A 20,979-nucleotide genomic window follows, 5' to 3' on the forward strand; every position below is an offset into this window, starting at 1 on the left:
TCATCATTTTGAGGTACCAAGGCTTTTTCCCTCTCTGCTTTCTTCAACATTTTCTTGAAACAGCAATTTGTAAGAAGGAAACAAAAGCATAGGGGAGGAGGGCAGAATGGAAATGGTGGATGTGACTAGAAAGTATTTTTAGCAGTAATTAGAGGCCAGGGGAAGAGTTGTAAAGAGGAAAAGGTGGAAAATAACAAGGGATTTGCAGAAAAATTATGTGTTTTGCAGGGATTGGAGTGATGAGCTTGGCAGAAGTCTGAGTTGAAGATCCTGGGCGATTCTAGGGCTGATACATAGAACTTCATTAGTAGTAAGAGTTTTGAAGAAGGATTGGCCTATGAATATTCTGGAAAGGAAGCAGTGGAATTTAATAGCAATGTGAATGCAAAAGGTGAAGTGAAAAGAGGAGTAAAGATTTACAAGCTGCAGAGCATGGATGGAAAAGATCTTGGAAGTTGTATACACAAGTGGTGGAAAAAGGATTAAACTGATGGGTGGATTGATATTTGTGCAAAGAAGTAAATTTGAGTTGTACCTTTCATTTTGAATTTAATTTGATGTAATGGGTAAACAGGAACAGATGTCAGCATTAAAGCAGTTGTTTTTTGGACAATGGAGGTGAAGGGGTTCTTGTGGCTCATATTTTCTGTTGGAAGTTTGTTTCTGGTCTAGAGAGGGGAGTAATTCATAAAACCCCTGAATGTTATTGGTGTGAACTACTCCAGTGAAATAGGTTTAAGATATGTCAGTGCAAGTAAGGTGACATTTTGTTGAAAAAAAATTACTAATCTCCGTATTCATTGGATGCAAGGTTCATTTGTTAGTTCTGCTTTTGTTGTAATGCAGTTTGTTTGGATGAATGAATCCTGTAAACTAATGCTGGTTTACTTTTGCTTCTAATTTCCCATTTTGGGACTTTGTACAGTTTATTAATAACCATTTGATGTATCTCTCAGTAAAATTCAGTTCCATATGGAGCTTTGATTATGGGTTACATTTTTGTGTTTCTTGCCTTCTCAGTGACTATCCGTAAGAGGTGAATAGACAAAATGTTGGGATTGTCATAGAACTGTGTAAATCACTCATTAATCTTTGTGTACCTCTTTAAATGGACTTCCTGGGAAAAGATCTGCCACAGATTGCAGTTAGGTTTTTTTCCCCCATAAGGTAAGGACTTGATAGACATGGTTGTGAAGTAGTTATTTGCCTGGTGGACAGGGAAGGGGGGGATGACTATTGTCAGACCCACTAGGTAATATAAAACTCGCCCACCGCTCGTTTTTTTAAGTGAGAAAAGGGAAAATGGCTGTGGGCAGATGGGAAGAGGAAGTGTATGGACTTGCGTACACTTAGTGTTCCAAAGAAGTGGTTACCTCCTCCTTTAGGAAGTGGAATGTGTACAGTTCTTCAGTTGTTGTATAAGTTTCTTGTGTTTAGTAGCTAGGAACTGGTTTTGCAACCAATACAAGAAATATGTGTCTGTTTGCTTCTACCGTAATATACTTTGGTAGAAGAGTTATAAACCAAGTTTGCCCATTGGTTTGAAGCTCTGGGAAATGATGTGCTTAATATGACGTGCCTAGGCTTGTGACAGCTGGGCTATAAAGATTAATTTCTATGGTGGAAGGGCATGTGCTCAGGAAATGTGCCAAAGAGGCTGTGAATATGGACACTGTTAGAGATGACTCACACTAAGGAAAACATGGAGCCTGTGGCTCTAGCATGCTGGCATGCAAACACAAAACTCTGCTAAATGTTCTGCAGAAGGAATCTTTTATCAGTACTGTGACAGAACTTTCATTGTTTTTTTCCTAACAAGTGGCTCTGCAAGCTCTGTTACAACTAGCTTATGGCAAAAAGAATGCATTTAAGGATTAATTGTATACTGCTGTGGCCATTGCAAGAGGTAATTGTTGAAGAGTGACTGCTGCATTAGATTGTAGAATACATTGACTAGTATGTATGTCTAGAAATGAAAATGTGATGTTTTTTCTTAAGATCTGAAGAAGGCAGGAATTTCAGTGTGTTGGAAAATGATTCCAAAGGCAAATAGCTTTTTTTATACGTATATACATGCATAAAATACTGTATACTGAGGTGGTCCTGCTTAGTCTGAAAAATCATGTTGCCTGTGTTTTTCATGGAGTTCATCGTGTCCAAACTGGAATGAACAATTCTTCTCTTTCCTTAGCCTCTGTTCTGCATTGGCTACCCAGCAGGTGCATTAATTTTTTTCTTTGTGGCTGAACATGTTAGATGGCTGACAAACCTTGATTAAAGGACATAAATGCGCCACATGCAAAACCACAATGATTTCTTTGATTGCAGGGACCTTTTGGCCAGCTTGCAGTAAGGACTTGTGTTTAGAAGAGAACCTTTGGGCTCATCTGTATCTCCCTCCCCTCAAAGGGATGGCAGCCCGAGGACAGCTAGCATTCAACCTGACGCCAAGAGACTTCAAAGGAGGTAAGCGCCTCAGAAATGCTCCCCAGACAAAATACTTATCAGTCCTGCACCCCAGCGTGGTAATATTCTTTAGTACAGCATTACCATCTCCTAAGGGTTTCTGTTCATGGCTCCCTCATGAAAATTTTTTGAGAACTCTGTGAGGCCTCATCATCTGGTTGCAGCCGCCTTAAGGGGGGGCAATGGAGATGTCCATTGCTGTCAATAATCCTTGTCCCCAGTGTATGGGGAAAAAGACAATTTATCCTTCCTGGGTTTGTACTCAGACATATGCTCCCGTCTGTCCCTTATTTTGTTTTTCATATTTTGAGTGAGGTTCAAACTTGAGCTTTTCTCAATTCATGATCCTTAAGAATAAAGTCGGGGGGAAAAAAAACAAGCCCTGCTTTATCCATACAGTTTTAAAATGCCTTTTTTTAATGGATCTCTGAGTGATTCCTTAATATCCAGATGATTTCCACCTAATTCTTTGTGTGTTTAAATTTCTAGTGAGCATTATCCCAGAAAAGTTCTGTAGAAACAAATTATTGCATTTCATTCTCCTGGAGGGAAATACATCCTTAGGATTTTTTTTCTTGTTAGAGACGCCACCTAGATGCAGCACAGCTGTTTCTCTTCCAAATGCCTATGGAATAATTATTTAGTAGAAAGAGCAATTTAAAATAAACAAAAGTTTACCTTGACATCAGAAATTTAAACACAAAAATCCCGTTAGCTTTTTTATTTATTTTTATTTTTTTATAAAGCAAACTTTTCAGGGGTGATTTCCACCCCTTCCCCACCCACCTTCAGGTCACTTGTGCAAATACTCAGCTATAGATCTTGCTTTTCTTGTTCTTATTCCAGTAAGCATTATATGAAACCCACTAAGAACATGACTGGAAACATAAGGAAAAACTTTCTTGTTTTTTTTGTTGTGGTTTTTTTTTTTTTTTTTTAATGGGAATATTTGGGAGTGTAGTAGACCATTAGTAAATATGTTATATGTTTGCTGAACAGATTTTTTTTTTTTTTTTTTTCCCTAAGGGTGTGGATTTGGAGAGCATAGTTGGCACTCAGATCATTTAAGCTGTATTGGTTACTAAGTCCTGTATGACTGCAGGTACCCTGTTTAACAACTTTTGCCTTGCTTTTTCCATTTATGACGAGAGTGTATTATTTAGCTATTAGCTTGACTTCTCTAAACCTAAGTAAGAGCTTTCTGACTGTGTAGAGTACTTTTAATAACTGCCATCTAGCTAGCCTTCATATTGGGCTCTACCATATAAATACAAAGGTTCTGTAGATTGTAATTTACATTTGTTGAGGTAGTAAAGAAGTAGATCATCCTATAAAATAATATCCCACCTAATTCTACACTTACATAGCTTTGGAAAAGATTTACCTATGGATATTATGAACAACTTGCAGATCCTCCAGACATATGTTTACAGGTCCTGGCTATGTTGATAGATTAAATTAGCTTGGGTTTTGCTTGACTTCATTCAAACGTTTGGTTGTTATTGTTCGTTTTTATGGGTTTGGGGTTTTTTTGTTTGGTTGGTTTTTTGTTTGTTTTTGTGTTTGTTTTTTTTTCCCCCCAAATGCTGAGATTTCTTTTACAGTAGTCAGCTTCCTTAGTTTCATTGGAAAATTTTCTTTTGTAATCTTCTATGCATCATATGTTGTGTGTTGTTCAACTGTAGGAATTTGGATTTTTTTTCTTAATATATAGTCTTTCCACAATGTGTTGTTTCTATACCCCTTCTTCTGGTGTTCAAAGAGGCAAAACAAATATTCAAATTCAAAGAAGGAAACTTTCAGAAAACTGCAAATCTTTTTCTGGGAATTCTGGGAAAAAAGAAGTGTTAGAATACACTTCTCTTTTATCTCTAAAAGGTATTACTGAATGTACCAAAATGAGCAGTTAACTCATTGCAGCTTGTGTAAATCTTAGCAGGTTCATTTTGTTCCTGTAAGACAAGCTAAATCACAAATATGGTTTACTTTTATTAATGGGTTGCCCTTGCCTGTGAGCAAATGAGAAGGAAACAAAGGCACCTTTTATTTCCTTCATTTAGCAGCCTTTTAGTGTCAGTGAAAGTGGAGGTGTCTTGTTTTGTGTTTTTTTTTTTTTTTTTTTTTTTATAAATTTGGTCTTATGCCTATTTCTTTAGGAATTCAGCAAGAAGGAGTAGAAACAGGGCTGAGAATGGCTAGAGTTCTTTTTAGTCTAAAACAAAATATCTGTTGATGGATGTATATTCTAATAAAATGAGAGACCTAGCTGTAGGTGGGAAGTGTTATATTATTTGGAGGCTCTGGAATTCATGAAATACTTAAAGAATTCCTTTCAAAGATAAATGTAGTTATTGCTTTGTCAGTTTTTCCTGGGGGGAACTGATATTCAAAGCAATATTTATTCTCTTTGGAACCTTTCAAATTGGTAGTAAAATTCAATCATTCATTTCATAAGCAAAATCAATTTTAACTGTTCTTTTTAATGTATACCAAATGATCTACTTCAGCATGGCTAGATTTTTGCTCATACTTTCTTGATAAATAGATTATCTTAATCTGTATTTCATAATATCTGCTTTTGCTCCCCTTACACTCCAACACCCCAAAGCAGGATATTAATTTCCAAGGTTAAAGATGGCTAATTCACTGCAGCTGTTGGTGTTTCAGTCATTTTTCACCTTTCTAAGAACACTGGGCAGTACGTGAAGACTCTGCTCTAAAACATGGACCGTTAGTTGTGACAGGGTGAGGGAGGGGGAAGGAGGAGTGAGAGGATGATTTACCCAGAGGATATCTTTGGTGGCTAAGGCAACCTGGGTGTCTTTAGCCTTGTTCTCTCATAAAATAGTTTCTCCTGTTCTTCAAAGCCAACAGTTGTCTTTCCATGCTATCTGACTTTCAGGTGCTCTGAAACAAGTTTTTTTAGGAAATACTACAGTTTGTTTTTATTTAATGAAATCTGTAATGACATAAATGAATAGCTTCCCACTTTATAAAATGATATACCAACCTGTACAAGCTTGTGTTGTAGTAGTAGGTGGAAATAGATGGAAGAACATTAGCAGCTGAATAGATTGTCAAAAAAAAGTTCAAGTGAAGGATTAACTGCATGATGGAACTCAATGTCCTTCCTAGGAAGTGTTGGAATGATGGTGGCATTCTTTATTCTTTGTAATGAGGCTGGAGAACTTTTTGTTCATCAGATATGGAAGAAAAATAGCACTTACTGAGATTGCCTTTAAGAACAAACTATACTGTCTTAGAAAGGTGGTGTGAACTGGCACGGAAAGATTTTTTTTTTTTTCTTCCTGATGTTTTCTTCTGTGAAGACGGTTCCAAAAGCTTGGAACATTATAGCCTTTCTTGATAGCTGTTAAGCAGTCATAGGACCCTAGATATGGATTGGTAGAATCTGTTTGTCCACTTGCAATGGAAAGGGCTTGGTTATTTACTACTTACACTAACAGAATTGGGTACCCATGGTGTTCGAATTTTGGAGAAACTGCAGTGTAAATAACTTTCTTCTGCAATCAGTAATTCTATCCTTTGTCGCATCCCTTCTGTCTGTCAAAAGAGTTACTATATGACATTGAGCAATCCAGCTGGCATCTGGATAGGCTGCTTGAAGTTCAAGGGTGCACTGCTTACCTTCTCTGTCCAAGGACTGTGTACTGGAAAGAATGGAACAAAAGCAGATAGTGGTATGCTATTCATTCTGCACTGTTAACATATGGCAGCAGTGGATCTAGTTCTGATTAGATTTAAATTGAACCAATAATATATACAGGTAATATTTATAACTAGTCAAGAAATGACAAGAATTGAGGCCATGAGGTAGAGCTGTATGTGTTCCTGGCCAAAACTATGCATTTGCTGAATAACACTAATAGCCACCTTGTACTGTTAAAGAACTAGCTTTTGGCAAATGGTATCTGTTCTAATACTAATCCATGGGTCTAGAAATTGAACAGTCAACTAACAATTGGGAAGTTTGCAAATCCTGATGAGTTTCAAGGATCTAATGGTGATACATAAACTCATAGGTGCCTTCTCTCTAAAGCCTAAAATCATAATTTTGTTGTATATATATTCTTATTTATTTATTTATGTATATTTATTCTTTTTTATGAAATTCCCTGCCCTCCAGAGAAAGGGCATTGAAAATATTTTGGAGGTCTTGATACTTCTTGATACATGTTTTCAGATTTGAAATGCTTGGCAACATTTAGTGGTGGTGTGGAAAGGTTTGAGCTTGTCTAAGAGGAGCAGGAACCACAAATATATAAATGCCATTTCCTGTCACTGTCTCAATGCATCATTTATGGCATCGTACAACACTTATTTTTTTTCTGATAGATCTGTATCTTATCTCTGCATAATAAGCTCCCAGATGTCCATGTGAGTTAAATAATGAGAACTCAAATGCCAGGGTGTGCCTATTCTTCATCCTGTATAACGAGACAGTGACTACTATTGTGACTTGGTGTTGAAAGGAGATGGTGAATGAATAAAATGGTGCCTGAAGCTGAACTTGATGATTGTGAGGAAAGGAAAGCATTTTGAAGAATTCAGATATATAAGTGATCATATTCCTTAAGGTGTATTTCTCTTTGATTAATCATTTCTTCCTCTTTTGATGAAGGGTCTTGGAGTGATAAATGTTTTCAGATTCATTTTAAACAGGTGGTTTTGTGCTTCTGTCTTGGGGCTGGACCATCTTTGCTGAGGGGGTGGTGAGAGCATCTTTGGCATTATGTGATTCTGCCACCTGGTGGCTTTGTCGAGCGGCATGGGCTTCAGATGCATAGTTAAAAGCACAAGTGTGAAGAAATCCTGAAAAAAAATCCTTCTTTCTTTCCAAAACAGGGAATTAATGGGCAAGGTTGCTTAAAGTAGACATAGAAGACAAGTTCCATGATCTCTGCATCATGTTTTTGAAGTCAGGCATCTAAGAATCAGTATGCAAGTATTTGAGAAGCTTCTGGTTGCTACAGCTGTCAAAATTCCCTGGGTGTTTTTATTATGAAGATAACAGAAGACAAATCTCTACGAGGAATGGTAACAACTTATAGCAGGAATGCAACTTGGAGAGATTATCCTGTTGCATACATTGTGTATCTCAAGGTTCTTTTAATCTGGTTTGTTATGCTGGAGAATCAGTATGAATATTAATACTAAATTTATGCCAATATTGAAATTTAAGTCTCTTTTTCTGACCCGTATGACTTTGGCATATATATACCACTTAAACTGACATTTTTATTAAACAAAATATCACACATCACATTGTGCAGTGCATATAAATTTTGGAACTAGTTCTTTTCAGATTAATTGAGGTTCTGTCCAAGGTATTCTGTTTCTGTTTTTCAGTACTGTAGGTTTTTCTACTAATCCAGTGATGGTAAAACTTTTAGTGTATAGATCAACTTCAGCTAGTTCTTATTTTGATTAGCAAATTTGTGGTGTTATTTCAATCAAGTATGTAATTTCTAGCTTATGATTGTTGACCATAAGTTAAAGTGCTTGTAAATATAGATTCTAAGTGGAATTTGGAGATATGTTGTCTCTAGAACTAAACAAGCCTTTTATACGTATTTATAAATACCCTCTATTCTGCTGCTAATCGTGTACCATGAATTTAAGGTGCGAAATACCCTTTCTCACAATAAATTTAAGGTGGGAAATTCTCTTTCTCACAATAGGTGTGGGGATTTTATTTCACTTGGAAACAAACGTGCTCACTGTTGTAGTACTGTTTTCAAATGGCATTAGTTGACTTCCTTGATTTAAGACTTTTTAGTTAAATTCTAAATTACTGTACAGGTCACTTGGTGCTCTTACTTCTGAGCCTTCTAGTCTTTCTCTTTTGTGGCTCTGTGTTATGTTTTCCTGTGCAACATTTCTTTCCCTTAAGAAAGGTGATTTAGAAACATTTTCATCAATACATACTGTGGCTTGATTGCTTTAGGTCAGTCTCTCCTGTACAATATCACAGTGCTAAGAAATATGTTAGTATGTTCTTCATGTAAAAAACAAAAACAAACAAACAAACAAAAACCCAACAACCAAACCAAAACAAAAACCAAAAAACCAAAGCATCTCTAAAGATAGGCCTCTCCATGTTTATTCAGATGTTTTATTAATTTTGTTAGGACTTATAAACAAACATTTTAATCTTGATTACTTATTTCTGTTTATGTCTTCTGATTTTGGTGAAAATGTTCTTCTGAGACTCTAGAGGAGTGTTTTGGTGGGTGGCCTTTTTTTTCGGTGTATAGTCCTTGATTTTTACAGGTTAGGAGAAGTTCCTTACCTGAAGTAACTGCACTTATTTTAAAAATACTTTAATGGTATAACAGTGATGTAATGGAGAATACTTCATGAGAGGTAAAGCTGCTATTGTAAGGTTTTTGTGTGGTTCTGGAGTTAAAATCAGAAGTCAGACCTCAAGAAGAGCAAACTAGTTTGGAGAAGATTTACAGAAACTCTGCCTTTCTGTAACAGAGCTTCTTTTAGATTCCAAAGCTGTTCCTTTCCTCATGGCATCAGAGGAAAACCTCTTGTTCCTACTATGAAAAAGGAAATGTTCCATGTGCCCTCATTAATGTGCTCATCTATGTTTATAGAGAAATAATAATGCTAAATTTGGATTGATGACTCGCCATAGCTTCACTGTATTTGGAAGAAAATTTGATGCTGTGTTGTGACTGGTGCTTAAAAGAAGAAAACTGGTCTTATTTCAGATCTTAAAATGGAGTACTGAATGTTGCTGGTCTCAGTATATAAGAGTAGTATCTTGAAAATATAAGTGATTAGGTGTAATATGTAATTACAAATCTAGGCTATGGAAGAAAATCTAGTGCTTTCTGTGTTCTCTTTGAGAGGAAAAGTGGAGAATATACACAGACGAATATGAGAAGTACGAGCAAAAAAAGAATTTGGACAGCTTTAAAAAGGAAAGTGACAGTAGGTGTTAGGGAATGTGAAGCATGCCAGAGATACTCGGAAAGGAAGGAAAGAAGGAGGCACGTTGCTCTGGTGATGCCAAAGTCAATTGATAGTGGTGCTCTACTTGCCTTGTGCTGTTGTTACAAGGCATAAAGTAAGTATATATAGGTTACTGGCTCTAAGGTAGAATATGTATTAAGCAGTTCATTAAAACTGTCTCACCAAAAGCATTTCTTTGCATTTTCTTGTTAAGCAATGTATGCAGATTTTAACTAAGAAAGCTAAAAATAATTTCCAGCAAGAATTAGTTAAAGTTGATAGTAAGATTCACTACAATAGAATTACATCTGTTCAGATACTTCATATGAATGATAAAAAATCCCCAAAACATCCATGAAGTTGAGTAATATTTCTGTGGCAAGGGGGAGGGGGAACCATAGGGAATTAAAAATCACTTTGAATCTAGGGCTATAGATATAAAGATGCCATAATTGTAATAGATTGCTATTGCTTAGCTTCACACTGGGATACAGATACAGTTATGTGTGTGTTCCCTAACTGCATTTCCATACTTTACTTGTTTTAAAATGTAATATTACTGAGTTTACTGGATCCATGGCTTTTATATTGTAAATTCAGACATGTGGCCCCGAGCAGTTGGTGATGAAAGTTTCAGGAGCAAAGACTGAGCAAACCAGGAAAAGAATTGAAAAGGATAAATGATGATCTAAAAAGAATATGAACTGTATAATTTGTAGTTATGTAATTGTGTTACATGATTGTGTAACTATGTAATTAAAATGATATTCCTAAATATATATTTTTTTAGTTATTTTCTGCTACCTCTAATTTCTAATTTTCAGCTGGAGAATTTAGTAGCTAGTTATATGGAGAATTTATCTTTTGGGAAATTGGATCTTATTTCAAGTTGTTATCTCTTTAAATCCACGAGGCAATCGAGATGATAGAAAAGGGAAGATGCATCTCGTATTGGCTTCTTGATAAGGGTTTTTTGTGGGTGGGGTTTTTTTTTTTTCTATTTTTGGGAGGATCAAGGGGTTTGTACTACCTTGTTCTTTCCATTGAAATAAAAAGTAGTGATACAGTTGACATGTTTGTGTTTAAATGACTATTAAAATTAAATGTAAATTTTGTAGGCACACAAAATTTGAATATTTGGGAATTTCGTGGAGCTTTAAAAGACTTGTTATCAGGCTGAAGCAAAATATGTATATAAAATTTTGATCAAGTTTAGGAAGATTTCTGAAGATGAAATGACTTGTTCTGGAACTGTTAGGACCTAGAGCCTTGAAGGGATAGGCAAAATCTGAGAAACTCTTTGCAGCAAGACAAGTATTTCAGTAGTACAAGAGAATTCTCTCAAGATGAGCTATAATTCTTGGAATATCTGTGGTGTCTGCAGAAAGTAAGCATTATCAAAATGCTATATGTAGATACTAAGATTATATTTTAAAATTACTTTTTCTCTCTAAAAAATGTGTCCCACTCTTTTAAAATATTTTTAACAAGACTGTGTTTGTCAAATAATATTAGTTGATTCCTGAAGAAAGATATGTATGGGAAGGGCTGTGTGCATTTACCTACAGAAGGTGCATTCTGAGACCAGAGAGGGGACAGATGCAGGTGGAACTACAGCTATAATAATGACTAAAAGGCTTAAGTGAGTACTAAGGGCTGAAATTTTCTAATCCCTCAGGGGATTTAGAAAAAGTTAATTTCTGCAATACATTTATCATTTTTCTAAAAGTTTTAATCCATCTTTATAGACGAGTATTCAGAGTCTTACCTGCAGTGGCTGTGAGTTATTATTTTTACATTGTTTCATTTTTCAGGATAAAGTAAATGAATATTTTTGCTATTTATGTGCTCCTTGCTCTGAGACACCCCTACGTTTTTATGCTAGAAGTCTTGTGAATGTTTGATACATAAAGTTAAAACTAACAAACCATAATAAACTTGATAATCATAAAAACTAAAACAAAATCTACCATATGTTCCATGCAGCAATTTCATTTGAATATCTGGTAGATTTATGGTCTTGCTTTAAAACATGTTTCAAGGCTGGTAATGCAAGGAAAAGGTGGACTAACTGCTTCTCTTAGTGTATTTGGGAATAAGATGCTGCAAACAGCGGAAAGAAATGATTGGTTCCAGTCTCTTTCTTAGCGTAGTGTATTGCATATCTTCTTGTGTGAAACATTCCTATAATATGTATCTAGCTTTCCCTTGAGAATGTGTAGCTTGATTTTTTTTGTTGTTAGCTTTACTTTTACTAGCTAAACCTAGCAAATTGCTGTAGCCATCTTAAATAATCTTAATTACTCATTTGTTTCATCTTTCTTGAACACAGTTGTCCAAAATTCTATACCATATATCAGATGCATAAGCATTAGTGGAGAAAACTTACTGATATTCTTCCTTAGGTCAGAGACAGATCACTGTTCAAGAAAATGAAACAACGCAGGGATGTGAAGAATAAATTTTAAATTAAATTCAACCTAGACAGGAGTCAGGCTTATTAAAGAAAATATTTTGGAGTATCTGTACAAATAAAGATAATCAACAAAATCAAGACATTTTTTCTAAGGAAAGGAAATATATTTTATGTAATGTAATTATTATTTGGTATTCTGAATGTCTATAATCAAAGTTAAAATGTAAGTTTATCCTCCTCCATTTTCACTGAGTGGCCCCTGTCTGTCTCTTTCTTGTCTCAGAAAATAGTTTTCCAAAATATACTGAGGAGTGTAATAAGAACAACTAGGTGGGTAGCTTTTGGGAGTTAATATGCTGGTGAACTCGGAGGCTCAGAATACTTGTCCAGTTCTAGCAGGCATAAAGGCTTCTGCTACATGACTCTTTGGTAGGGATTAAAATAAAATAGAACAGACTATTTCAGTTGGAAGGGACCTACAATGATCATCTAGTCCACCTGCCTGACCAATTCAGGGCTGAACGAAAGTTAAAGCGTGTTGTTAAGGGCATTGTCCAAATGCCTCTTAAACACTGACAGGCTTGGGGCATCGACCACCTCTCTAGGAAGCCTGTTCCAGTGTTCGATCACCCTCTCGGTAAAGAAATGCTTCCTAATGTCCAGTCTAAACCTCCCCTGGTGCAGCTGTGAACCATTCCCACGCGTCCTGTCACTGGATCCCAGGGAGAAGAGCTCAGCACCTCCCTCTCCACCTTCCCTCCTCGGGAAGCTGTAGAGAGCAATGAGGTTGCCCTTCAGCCTTCTTTTCTCTGAACTAGACAAGCCCACAGTCCTCAGCCGCTCCTCACAGGACATTCCTTCCAGCCCTTTCACCAGCTTTGTTGCCCTCCTCTGGATGCATTCAAGGACCTTCACATCCTTCTGAAATTGTGGGGCCCAGAACTGCACACATACTCCAGGTGAGGCCGCACCAATGCTGAATACAGCGGGATAATCACTGCTTTTGGCCGGCTGGTTACGCTGTGTTTGATGCACCCCAGGGTGCGGTTTGCCCTCTTGGCTGCCAGGGCATGCTGCCGGCTCCTATTGAGCCTGCTGTCGACTAGCACCTCCAGACCCCTTTCTGCAGGGCTGCTCTCCAGCCACTCCTCTCCTAATTTATACTTGTGCCTGGCATTACTCTGTCCTAGGTGCAGAATCCGGCATTTCGACTTGTTAAATTTCATCCCATTAATCATAGCTCAATGCTCCGATCTATCTAGATCCCTCTGCAAGGCCTCCTGTCCCTCAAGAGAGTCCAACAGCATCTCCCAGTTTGGTATCAACAGCAAACTTGCTAATGGTGCGTTCAACTCCTGCATCCAGATCGTTCATAAATACGTTGAACAGAACTGGCCCTAGGACTGAGCCCGGAGGAACAGTAGTGGTGACCGGCTGCCAGCCAGACGTAGTCCCATTCACTACAACCCTGTGAGCCCTGCCCTTCAGCCAGTTCTTCACCCAGCACACTGTGAATCTGCCCATCCTACAACTGGACAACTTGTCCGGAAGGATGCTGTGAGGGACAGTATCAAAAGCCTTACTAAAATCCAGAAAAAATACATCCACTGCCTTCCTTTCATCCACCAGGTGGGTGACCTTATCATAGAAGGATATCACATTAGTTAAACAGGACTTTCCTTTTGTGAACCCACGTTGAATGTGCCTGATGATTGCATTATTCTTTAAATGCCTTTCAATTATAATCTTCTCCATAATAAAGAGAAATTTCTTCTTCCTTGAATGCTGTCTGTATTCTAGTAGTATTAGTATAGGTACAAAAAAAAGATAGTATGAAATGTCACACCAGAGTGTGACATTAAGAGTACGCATCAATTATTTGGAAGTAACAAACATCTAATGTCTGTGCTCTTACCCATTGGTAAATGTGAAGTAGCTTTCCTCTTGTTAATTTAGAGGAACAGAATTAAACATTCTTGAACACACACACACACACGCAGAGAGCTGTGTAAATAGCTTGTGACGGACGAAATTAGTTCCTAATCAGATTGGACTAAAAATTATATATCTTAAAGAATAATCCAAAGATATTTTGGAGGAACAGCTAAAAGTTAGTGGTGTTTCAAAACTGTAGATTCTTTCTTCAGCAAAAAGAATGGAACAAGTCCCATTAACTTAATAAATGATTTTTTTTAAAACTTAATACATTTTTTGTTGTTTTTGTTTTACAGGATACAAAATTATGGATAATAATGGAATATCTGGGAGGAGGCTCTGCCCTTGATCTAGTAAGTAAATTATGTGTGATTTTTGTTATTTTACCTCACATAATTTTCCTATCTTATAATTCTGGAAACTATAATATGTCATTTGGCTATGACAATGTTTGCTTCCAGTAAAGGAGAAAAAGTATTTGTCAATGCCAGGAGAATGTTCTTTTCCATGAGGCAAGACTGATTGTTTGTATAGATGGAAGGGAACTAAGCAACATAATATTGGAAGCAGGTTATAAACATCGTTGAATGCTAATCTTCAGTCAGCCAGAGAGCACTAGTGGCTGAAAATATTTTTTTCTGTCTCTTAATTCTGCCACCACAACTCCTCCTAGTGTATACATTTTAACATCTCTTCCCCACCCTGCTCACCCCCAAACAAACAAAAATTTCCCTGTTTTAAGTGTCACTGAAGTCTAAATACAGACAGAAACACAAGGCTGGTATTAAAAAAACATTAGGCTGGTGTTAAAAAAAATGTATTTCAAAGAAATAGGAGGAGCTGTGGACTCCCTCAAGGGTAGAGGTCTTACAGAGAGACCTGGATAGACTAGATTGCTGGGCAATCACCAACCATATGAAATTTACAAGAGCAAGTGCTGGATTCTCCACCTGGGATGGGGTAATCCTGGTTTTATATACAAATGGGGGATGAGAGGCTGGAGAGCAACCCTGTGGAAAGAGATCTGGGAGTTTGGGTTGATGGCAAATTGACTGTGAGTCAACAGTGTGCCCTGGCGGCCAAAAGGGCCAGCTGTGTCCTGAGATGCATCAAGCACAGCATAGCTGGTCGGTCGAGGGAGGTGATTGTCCCTCTCTGCACCGCACTGGTGCGGCCCCACCTCCAGTACTGTGTGCAGTTTCAGGCACCTCAATACAGGAAGGACATCAAACTATTAGATTGTGTCCAGAGGAGGATGACCAAGATGATGAAAGGCCTTGAGGACAAGACTTAGCAGGAGTGGCTGAGGTCACTTGTTTTGTTCATCTTGGAGAAGAGAAGGCTGAGGGGGGACCTCATTGCAGGCTACACCTTCCTCAAGGGGGGCAGTGGAGGGGGAGGTGCTGATCTCCTCTCTCTGGTGACCAGCAACAGCACACAAAGAAATGGAATGAAGCTCCGTCAGGGGAAGTTCAGACTGGACGTTACGAAAAGGTTTTTCACTGAGAGGGTGGTTGGTTGCTGGAACAGGCTCCCCAGGGAAGTGATCACGGCAGCAAGCCTGTCAGAGTTCAAGGAGCGTCTGGACGATGCTCTTAGTCATATGGTTTAGTTTTAGGTAGTCCTGCGAGGAGCAGGGAGTTGGACTCGATGATTCTTATGGGTCCCTTCCAACTCGAGATCTTCTATGATTCTATGATATATTTTCTGTGTTTGTGTGGCATGCGTAAATATACAATAGAACCTTGTAAATTGTAAATCTAGTGAACCATATCGGTTCCATTTCTTTTCCGGCAAAGATTTTTGTATCTAATTCTGCAAGGAGATCTGCTTAATAAAGTGTGATTTTTAGAGATATGGTTTAGGATATTTGAAAGACTAGATTAACTATGCCAGATACAGTAACAAAAAATTACCTGATTTTGAATCATAATTCAAAAGGTTCAGTGCAGATTGTATTTTCCATGGCGGGATGCTGACCATTCACTTCAGCTATTAAAAAAAAAAAAAAAAATCACATGCCATCTTATATTTATTGAGAGTTTTTAAAATACTATTAGAGAAATAAAAACGGATGTTTTAAGTATGTGAGAATTGTCATACCAATTGAGACCGAATGTCTGTAGCATAGTTTGCTGTTCTCAACTGGGGCAACTAATAAATGCTTGAGGAAAGCGTGAAAGGAAAAAGGCCTGTGTAGAGGGATTCTGCTGGTGACATCCAGAAAACAGGAGGTGGTAGTAAATGCAGGCTTCCTGCAGTTGTGCTGCCATATTTTAATTGTAATTAACTTTTGGAATCCATTTATACCTTTAGTTTCCACATCCTGTTAGAAGGAGTTCTATGGTTGTGTAGAAATTGATAATGTTCCCCATAAAGATATGCTGAAAAAAGTTTATTTATTGTTGTGATAGTTTTTTCCTGACAGAAGAGGAATTAGAAACTGGGTTTGCTTTTATAAATTAATTATTACTTTCTTCGTGCTTCAAAAAGGTATAAAAAACCAGAAAGAAAACAGGTGTTATCATATTTTCTTGTTGTTTTTTTCATCACACATGTTTCACTTGTGTGATGACCACATTTTTATTCCCTAAGTTTGTTGCCTAGAAATAGTACAGTGTCTTTGGTCACATCCTGAAATGTTATTGAAGAAATTGTGCCACAGAACTGAAATCATCATGTAAGTGTATATTAAGCATCTCGTGTGTGCTTCACTCATTTTCAATCTATGCTACATGTTTTCCTAGTTCTAACATGCACATTATGGTTCTCAACTGGAATCTGGTAGGACAACTGGCACACTTCATCACATTTCTGTACTCAAGGCAAGACTGAATAGGAATCTTGAATTCCATGTTCGAGGTGTATACATGTCATGTTAGCCTGGTGTTTTCTGTACTTGAATATGCACTGGCTGTTTTGAAAATCACACCTCACAAGAGAAAGTACATTTAATGCAATTACATGTATGTTGTTTTTCAACTTTGAGTATAATTTAGGTTTGTGGCTAAATATACTGGAATATTTCCAATATTAATTCTTGTCCACAGAGTTTCAGTCTCTTTCTTGAAATGCCCTTATTGGTTAAGAAGCGTCTCTGTGTAGTGACCTTTCCTCTGTCCCTTTAGAGTTAGTGGCATATTCACTTTTAGAATTTATATCAGTTGTAGACAGCTCTGAGATCTTCTACCACTGCTGTTTCTTCTTGTAAGAATTAAATTACTTTGAACCTTTAATTCTAACAATTTGCAGATTTATACCTTCAGTTTTATATGAAAAAAGTTAACTTTTTAAATATGCAATGCTCTGTCAGCCTAGCAGTTTGAGTTGTGTTTTAGAGAGCTTCACAAAATCCCTTGCAGTATATAGTAATAGGATATGTGATTGATGTGGTACCTTATATGCCTTAGTTTCTTTCTCAGACTTCGATATTTGGGTCCATATAGGGCCTGTGGAGTTGCACATCTAAATTTAGTGTAATGCTAATAATCAGATTACAATGTAGATGCTTTTCAAATGCAGTGTATATATCTATGACCTGACCACAAAGCAATAACTTGAAACTTTGTGTCTTTATGGAGCCTTTGTGTCTTTATGGAGCCTTTAACAAAATTTAAAAAGTGTTTTAGGTAAATGAAGTATTTCTTTGCCTGTTGTTCATAAGGCCACTTAGTTTAGAACTATGTATTTTTTTTAAAGAATATTCTGGGTTATATCTCATGTTGCAAAGTTAGCAAATTGGAAGTTTTGAGGTGTGTCAGAAAGAGTTTTATAGTCTTTTTATAGTCAGTGTTATTTCTGTTCTTTCTGTTTCTCCTTTTTATATGTGTATATATATGTATACACACACACATATATAAAAATATTTGTCTCCTAGTTAGAACCTGGCTCACTCGATGAAACCCAGATTGCTACGATATTGAGAGAGATACTCAAAGGACTTGATTACTTGCATTCAGAAAAGAAAATCCACAGAGATATTAAAGGTAAATTGTTTTTTATTTTTACTGTAATCATATTAGAAGAGCTCATGCAGTATAAATGAACACCCTTCCAGTGTCAAATGTCTTAATTTCCGCTATTTCCTCTTCTTTTCTTCCAGCTGCTAATGTATTGCTATCTGAACAAGGAGAAGTAAAACTAGCAGATTTTGGAGTAGCAGGACAACTAACAGATACACAGATAAAGAGGAATACCTTTGTGGGAACACCATTTTGGATGGCACCTGAAGTAATAAAGCAATCGGCATATGATTCGAAGGTAAGGTATTTCCAGGCATTAGCCAAAGTCCCTTCCTTTTTTAACTTGAATTACATAGGTTGGTCTTCAGAATGTAGCTAATAACTTTGGCTGTGTCCAGACAGGTGTATGTTTAGATGATACCTAGCAGTACCTTTCCTAAGGTAAGAAGCTTTCCTAATTTGTATCCAAACCTTACGTTTCCTAGTGTATTAAGCCCATCCAGATGTCAAGAAATATTCCAATATTGACAAGTACATGCTGTCACCTTTTATCCCACTCTATTGATGAGTGTTTTTGATGGTTGTTTAAAAGTAGAAGAGAGCAATGTTATACAATATGCTTCCACTTGTTTTTAGAAAAATATAGTAAGCAACACTGTTGAAGAATATGGATTTTGTGGGTGTGAAAGTGTTTGAAAGTGCTGTTATTCATCTGTGGAAAAATGTGCTGCATAGGTCTATGCTACTCTCTGACCATGTTCTTTTAGATATCCCTTATGGGGAGGGTTTAATGTTTAATATGAAACTTAATTATTTGTAGATATTCACATTCCACAGGATTTTGATTTAGCAGAGTGGTACAGCAGTGTACTGAAATCACAACACAAGCACAATATATCAATTGTAATATACTGTTGGATCACAAGAAAAATGTGATTCCCATTACTGGTCTCCATATACTCACCATTATGGTACTGGGTGTCCCCAGTTGCCAGGAAGGAATACATGCATTGAAGCCAGCTCAAGCCCTTTGCTCTCTTCAAAGTTCATTTTGTTGGTTACTCGTTTTTTATACTTCTATTAGGCTGAGCTACATATACACCTCCTTGCTGCCCTTCCCTTCCCCTTCCCCCATGCTGGTCTGGCTAGCTCAGTGAGCCATTGCTCTACTGATTATATCGCGGAAGGCTATTTGCACAACCCTATAACCCACTGGTACAGCTGTATATCTGAAACAAAGGTCACCCTCAAGTCCCACTTGTGTTGAGGTAAGATCAGCTTTCTTTCTGATAATTAGCAGGCATTCCTTATGTTCTTCCCTGAGGTCATCTTTCTTGCCCATCTCCTCTGATCCCCTTGTAGGGATTTGTTGATTGGTCACATCTCCATACAAGGAGACAACCTGGCACATTTCTTTCCACCCTCATCCATGTAAGGAACTCGCCAATACTGACTCTGGCCTAGATTGTTTGTAGTATTACTTCCCTCCCTATTTGATATCTTTCTGTAGAGAGGTTATTTAAAAATAACTAGCAGAGCTCTGTAGAGCCTCTAGAAGCTTGAATGACCTCAAATTCCCAATTTGAAGGTTGAATAAACCATTTTTTTTTGTGGATGGTGGTTTTTGTTTTGTTTGTTTCTCTTTGGAGTATTGGTGGTTAGGGTTTTTTTGAGGTTTGGCTTCTGGGAATGATTTTCACTTGGACAAAGCATGATTCAGTCCTCAGGTTTTGAATTCTGGCTGTTTCAGCCTACGATGTCATGTGGACATGAAAAGGTCTTGGATACTTGATCAGTTCCCTAGAAGACCAGAGCTCCAGTTTTGAATGAACTATTGATACTTATTGGCGTCTGTGAGCCTTTTGGCACTTAAGAGACCAGACTAAATTTTACAGGCAATAGTTTTGCTGTTGTTGCACAACAACCACTTGAGAAGGCCTGTTTACTGAGAGATAGTCTTATGCCTATGTGAGAACACAGACATCCAAATCTAACCTCATTTTCGTTCCATAAGCTGGCCATGCTTGAGAGGTGTTAGGCAGGACTATCCTCTTCATAGCATACTCCTGCTGAGGTACAAGCAATTTCCATTACGTAGTTGCTGTGTTACCAGGTTTTGTTTTTTGCTCTGTTGAATCCTCTTACTTCCCACATGCTGATGGCTTCCCAATAAAAGCTTGAAAGTGCCCTGTAACACTACCTTGGGCATGGTTCACCTGCTTCTTTCACACAGTTCATCAGCTTATTTCCTCATTTACTGTATACCTCATGCCAACTGTTAAATTGTTTATTGCTCCTTTTCTGATTGGATTGATACCTTTGCTCATGCTGACTGCTGAAATAGCACAGCTGTGCAAGGCAAAGCAAAACCTAAGTTATGACATAAAACTACTAACCAGGCTAAAGGAAGGCAGATGCATCCTGAGGTCTAACATTGCTAGTTACTGCTATAAAGCTTGAAGTCTTCCGTTGATTCAGCACTATTATCACTTGTCTTAATATTATGAGCAGTTGGTGGATTTCCTGACCGTGGCTTACACTATATTATCAACATAACTCATGCAAGAACTATTATTACAGTATATTGATTTCCACTTGAAGCAGTTTCGGATATTAAGATATAGTTACACCTCCTCTGAATTCAGATATGCTTCTGAGTTAACCATTCTGTCAAACACAGATTTCGGAATTAAAGAAACAAATTTCTGAGGAATTTCCTCATGTGAAGCACTTATACTGTTTTAACCAAAAGCATTTTATCTTTATTGTCTTTGCATTGCTTTATAATATTTTAACATTCACGTTAATATCTTTTAAGATTGTGTAAAAGTAATGAATACTTAACATAAGCTGTTGATTTTGAATATAGTCTTTATTTTTTTCCCAAATGTGTGTTATGGGAATGTATGTATATAATATCTTTTATCTTTTGTTAAGATAGAGAAGCAGGGTTTTTTTAAATAGATAAAAAATGTCTGCATTTTTGAAAAATGCTGTTTTAATTCAGGATTTAACAAATGCATACATTTTGTGTATTTTTCTTTTAAAATATGTGAAACTGAACAATGTCAAACTAAGTTCCAAATTATGTTCCCAATACTGTTCTCTCAAGATTATGGGAGGCTTTTTGGGCTGCTTTATGCATATGTGAGCTGTGTATTCCTTAACTGCCATACAAAATTTGCCCATTCCATTCTTGCTTTATTCAGTCCC

At 37.1% G+C, this 20,979-nt stretch overlaps 1 protein-coding gene across 2 annotated transcripts in view; it reads left to right on the plus strand.

The window, feature by feature from the left end:
- STK24 (serine/threonine kinase 24) overlaps positions 1-20,979 on the plus strand; it is a 61,799-nt gene that overhangs the window by 25,637 nt on the left and 15,183 nt on the right. For both annotated transcript variants that reach the window (XM_075138166.1, XM_075138176.1), the window contains exons 3-5: positions 14,101-14,157; positions 17,682-17,790; positions 17,907-18,064. In XM_075138166.1, coding sequence (XP_074994267.1) covers positions 14,101-14,157; positions 17,682-17,790; positions 17,907-18,064 — 324 coding nt within the window. The remainder of the gene's footprint in view (positions 1-14,100; positions 14,158-17,681; positions 17,791-17,906; positions 18,065-20,979) is intronic.

This window comes from Calonectris borealis, chromosome 1 (genome assembly GCF_964195595.1).
Source record: "Calonectris borealis chromosome 1, bCalBor7.hap1.2, whole genome shotgun sequence".
Taxonomy (NCBI): Eukaryota; Metazoa; Chordata; class Aves; order Procellariiformes; family Procellariidae; genus Calonectris; species Calonectris borealis.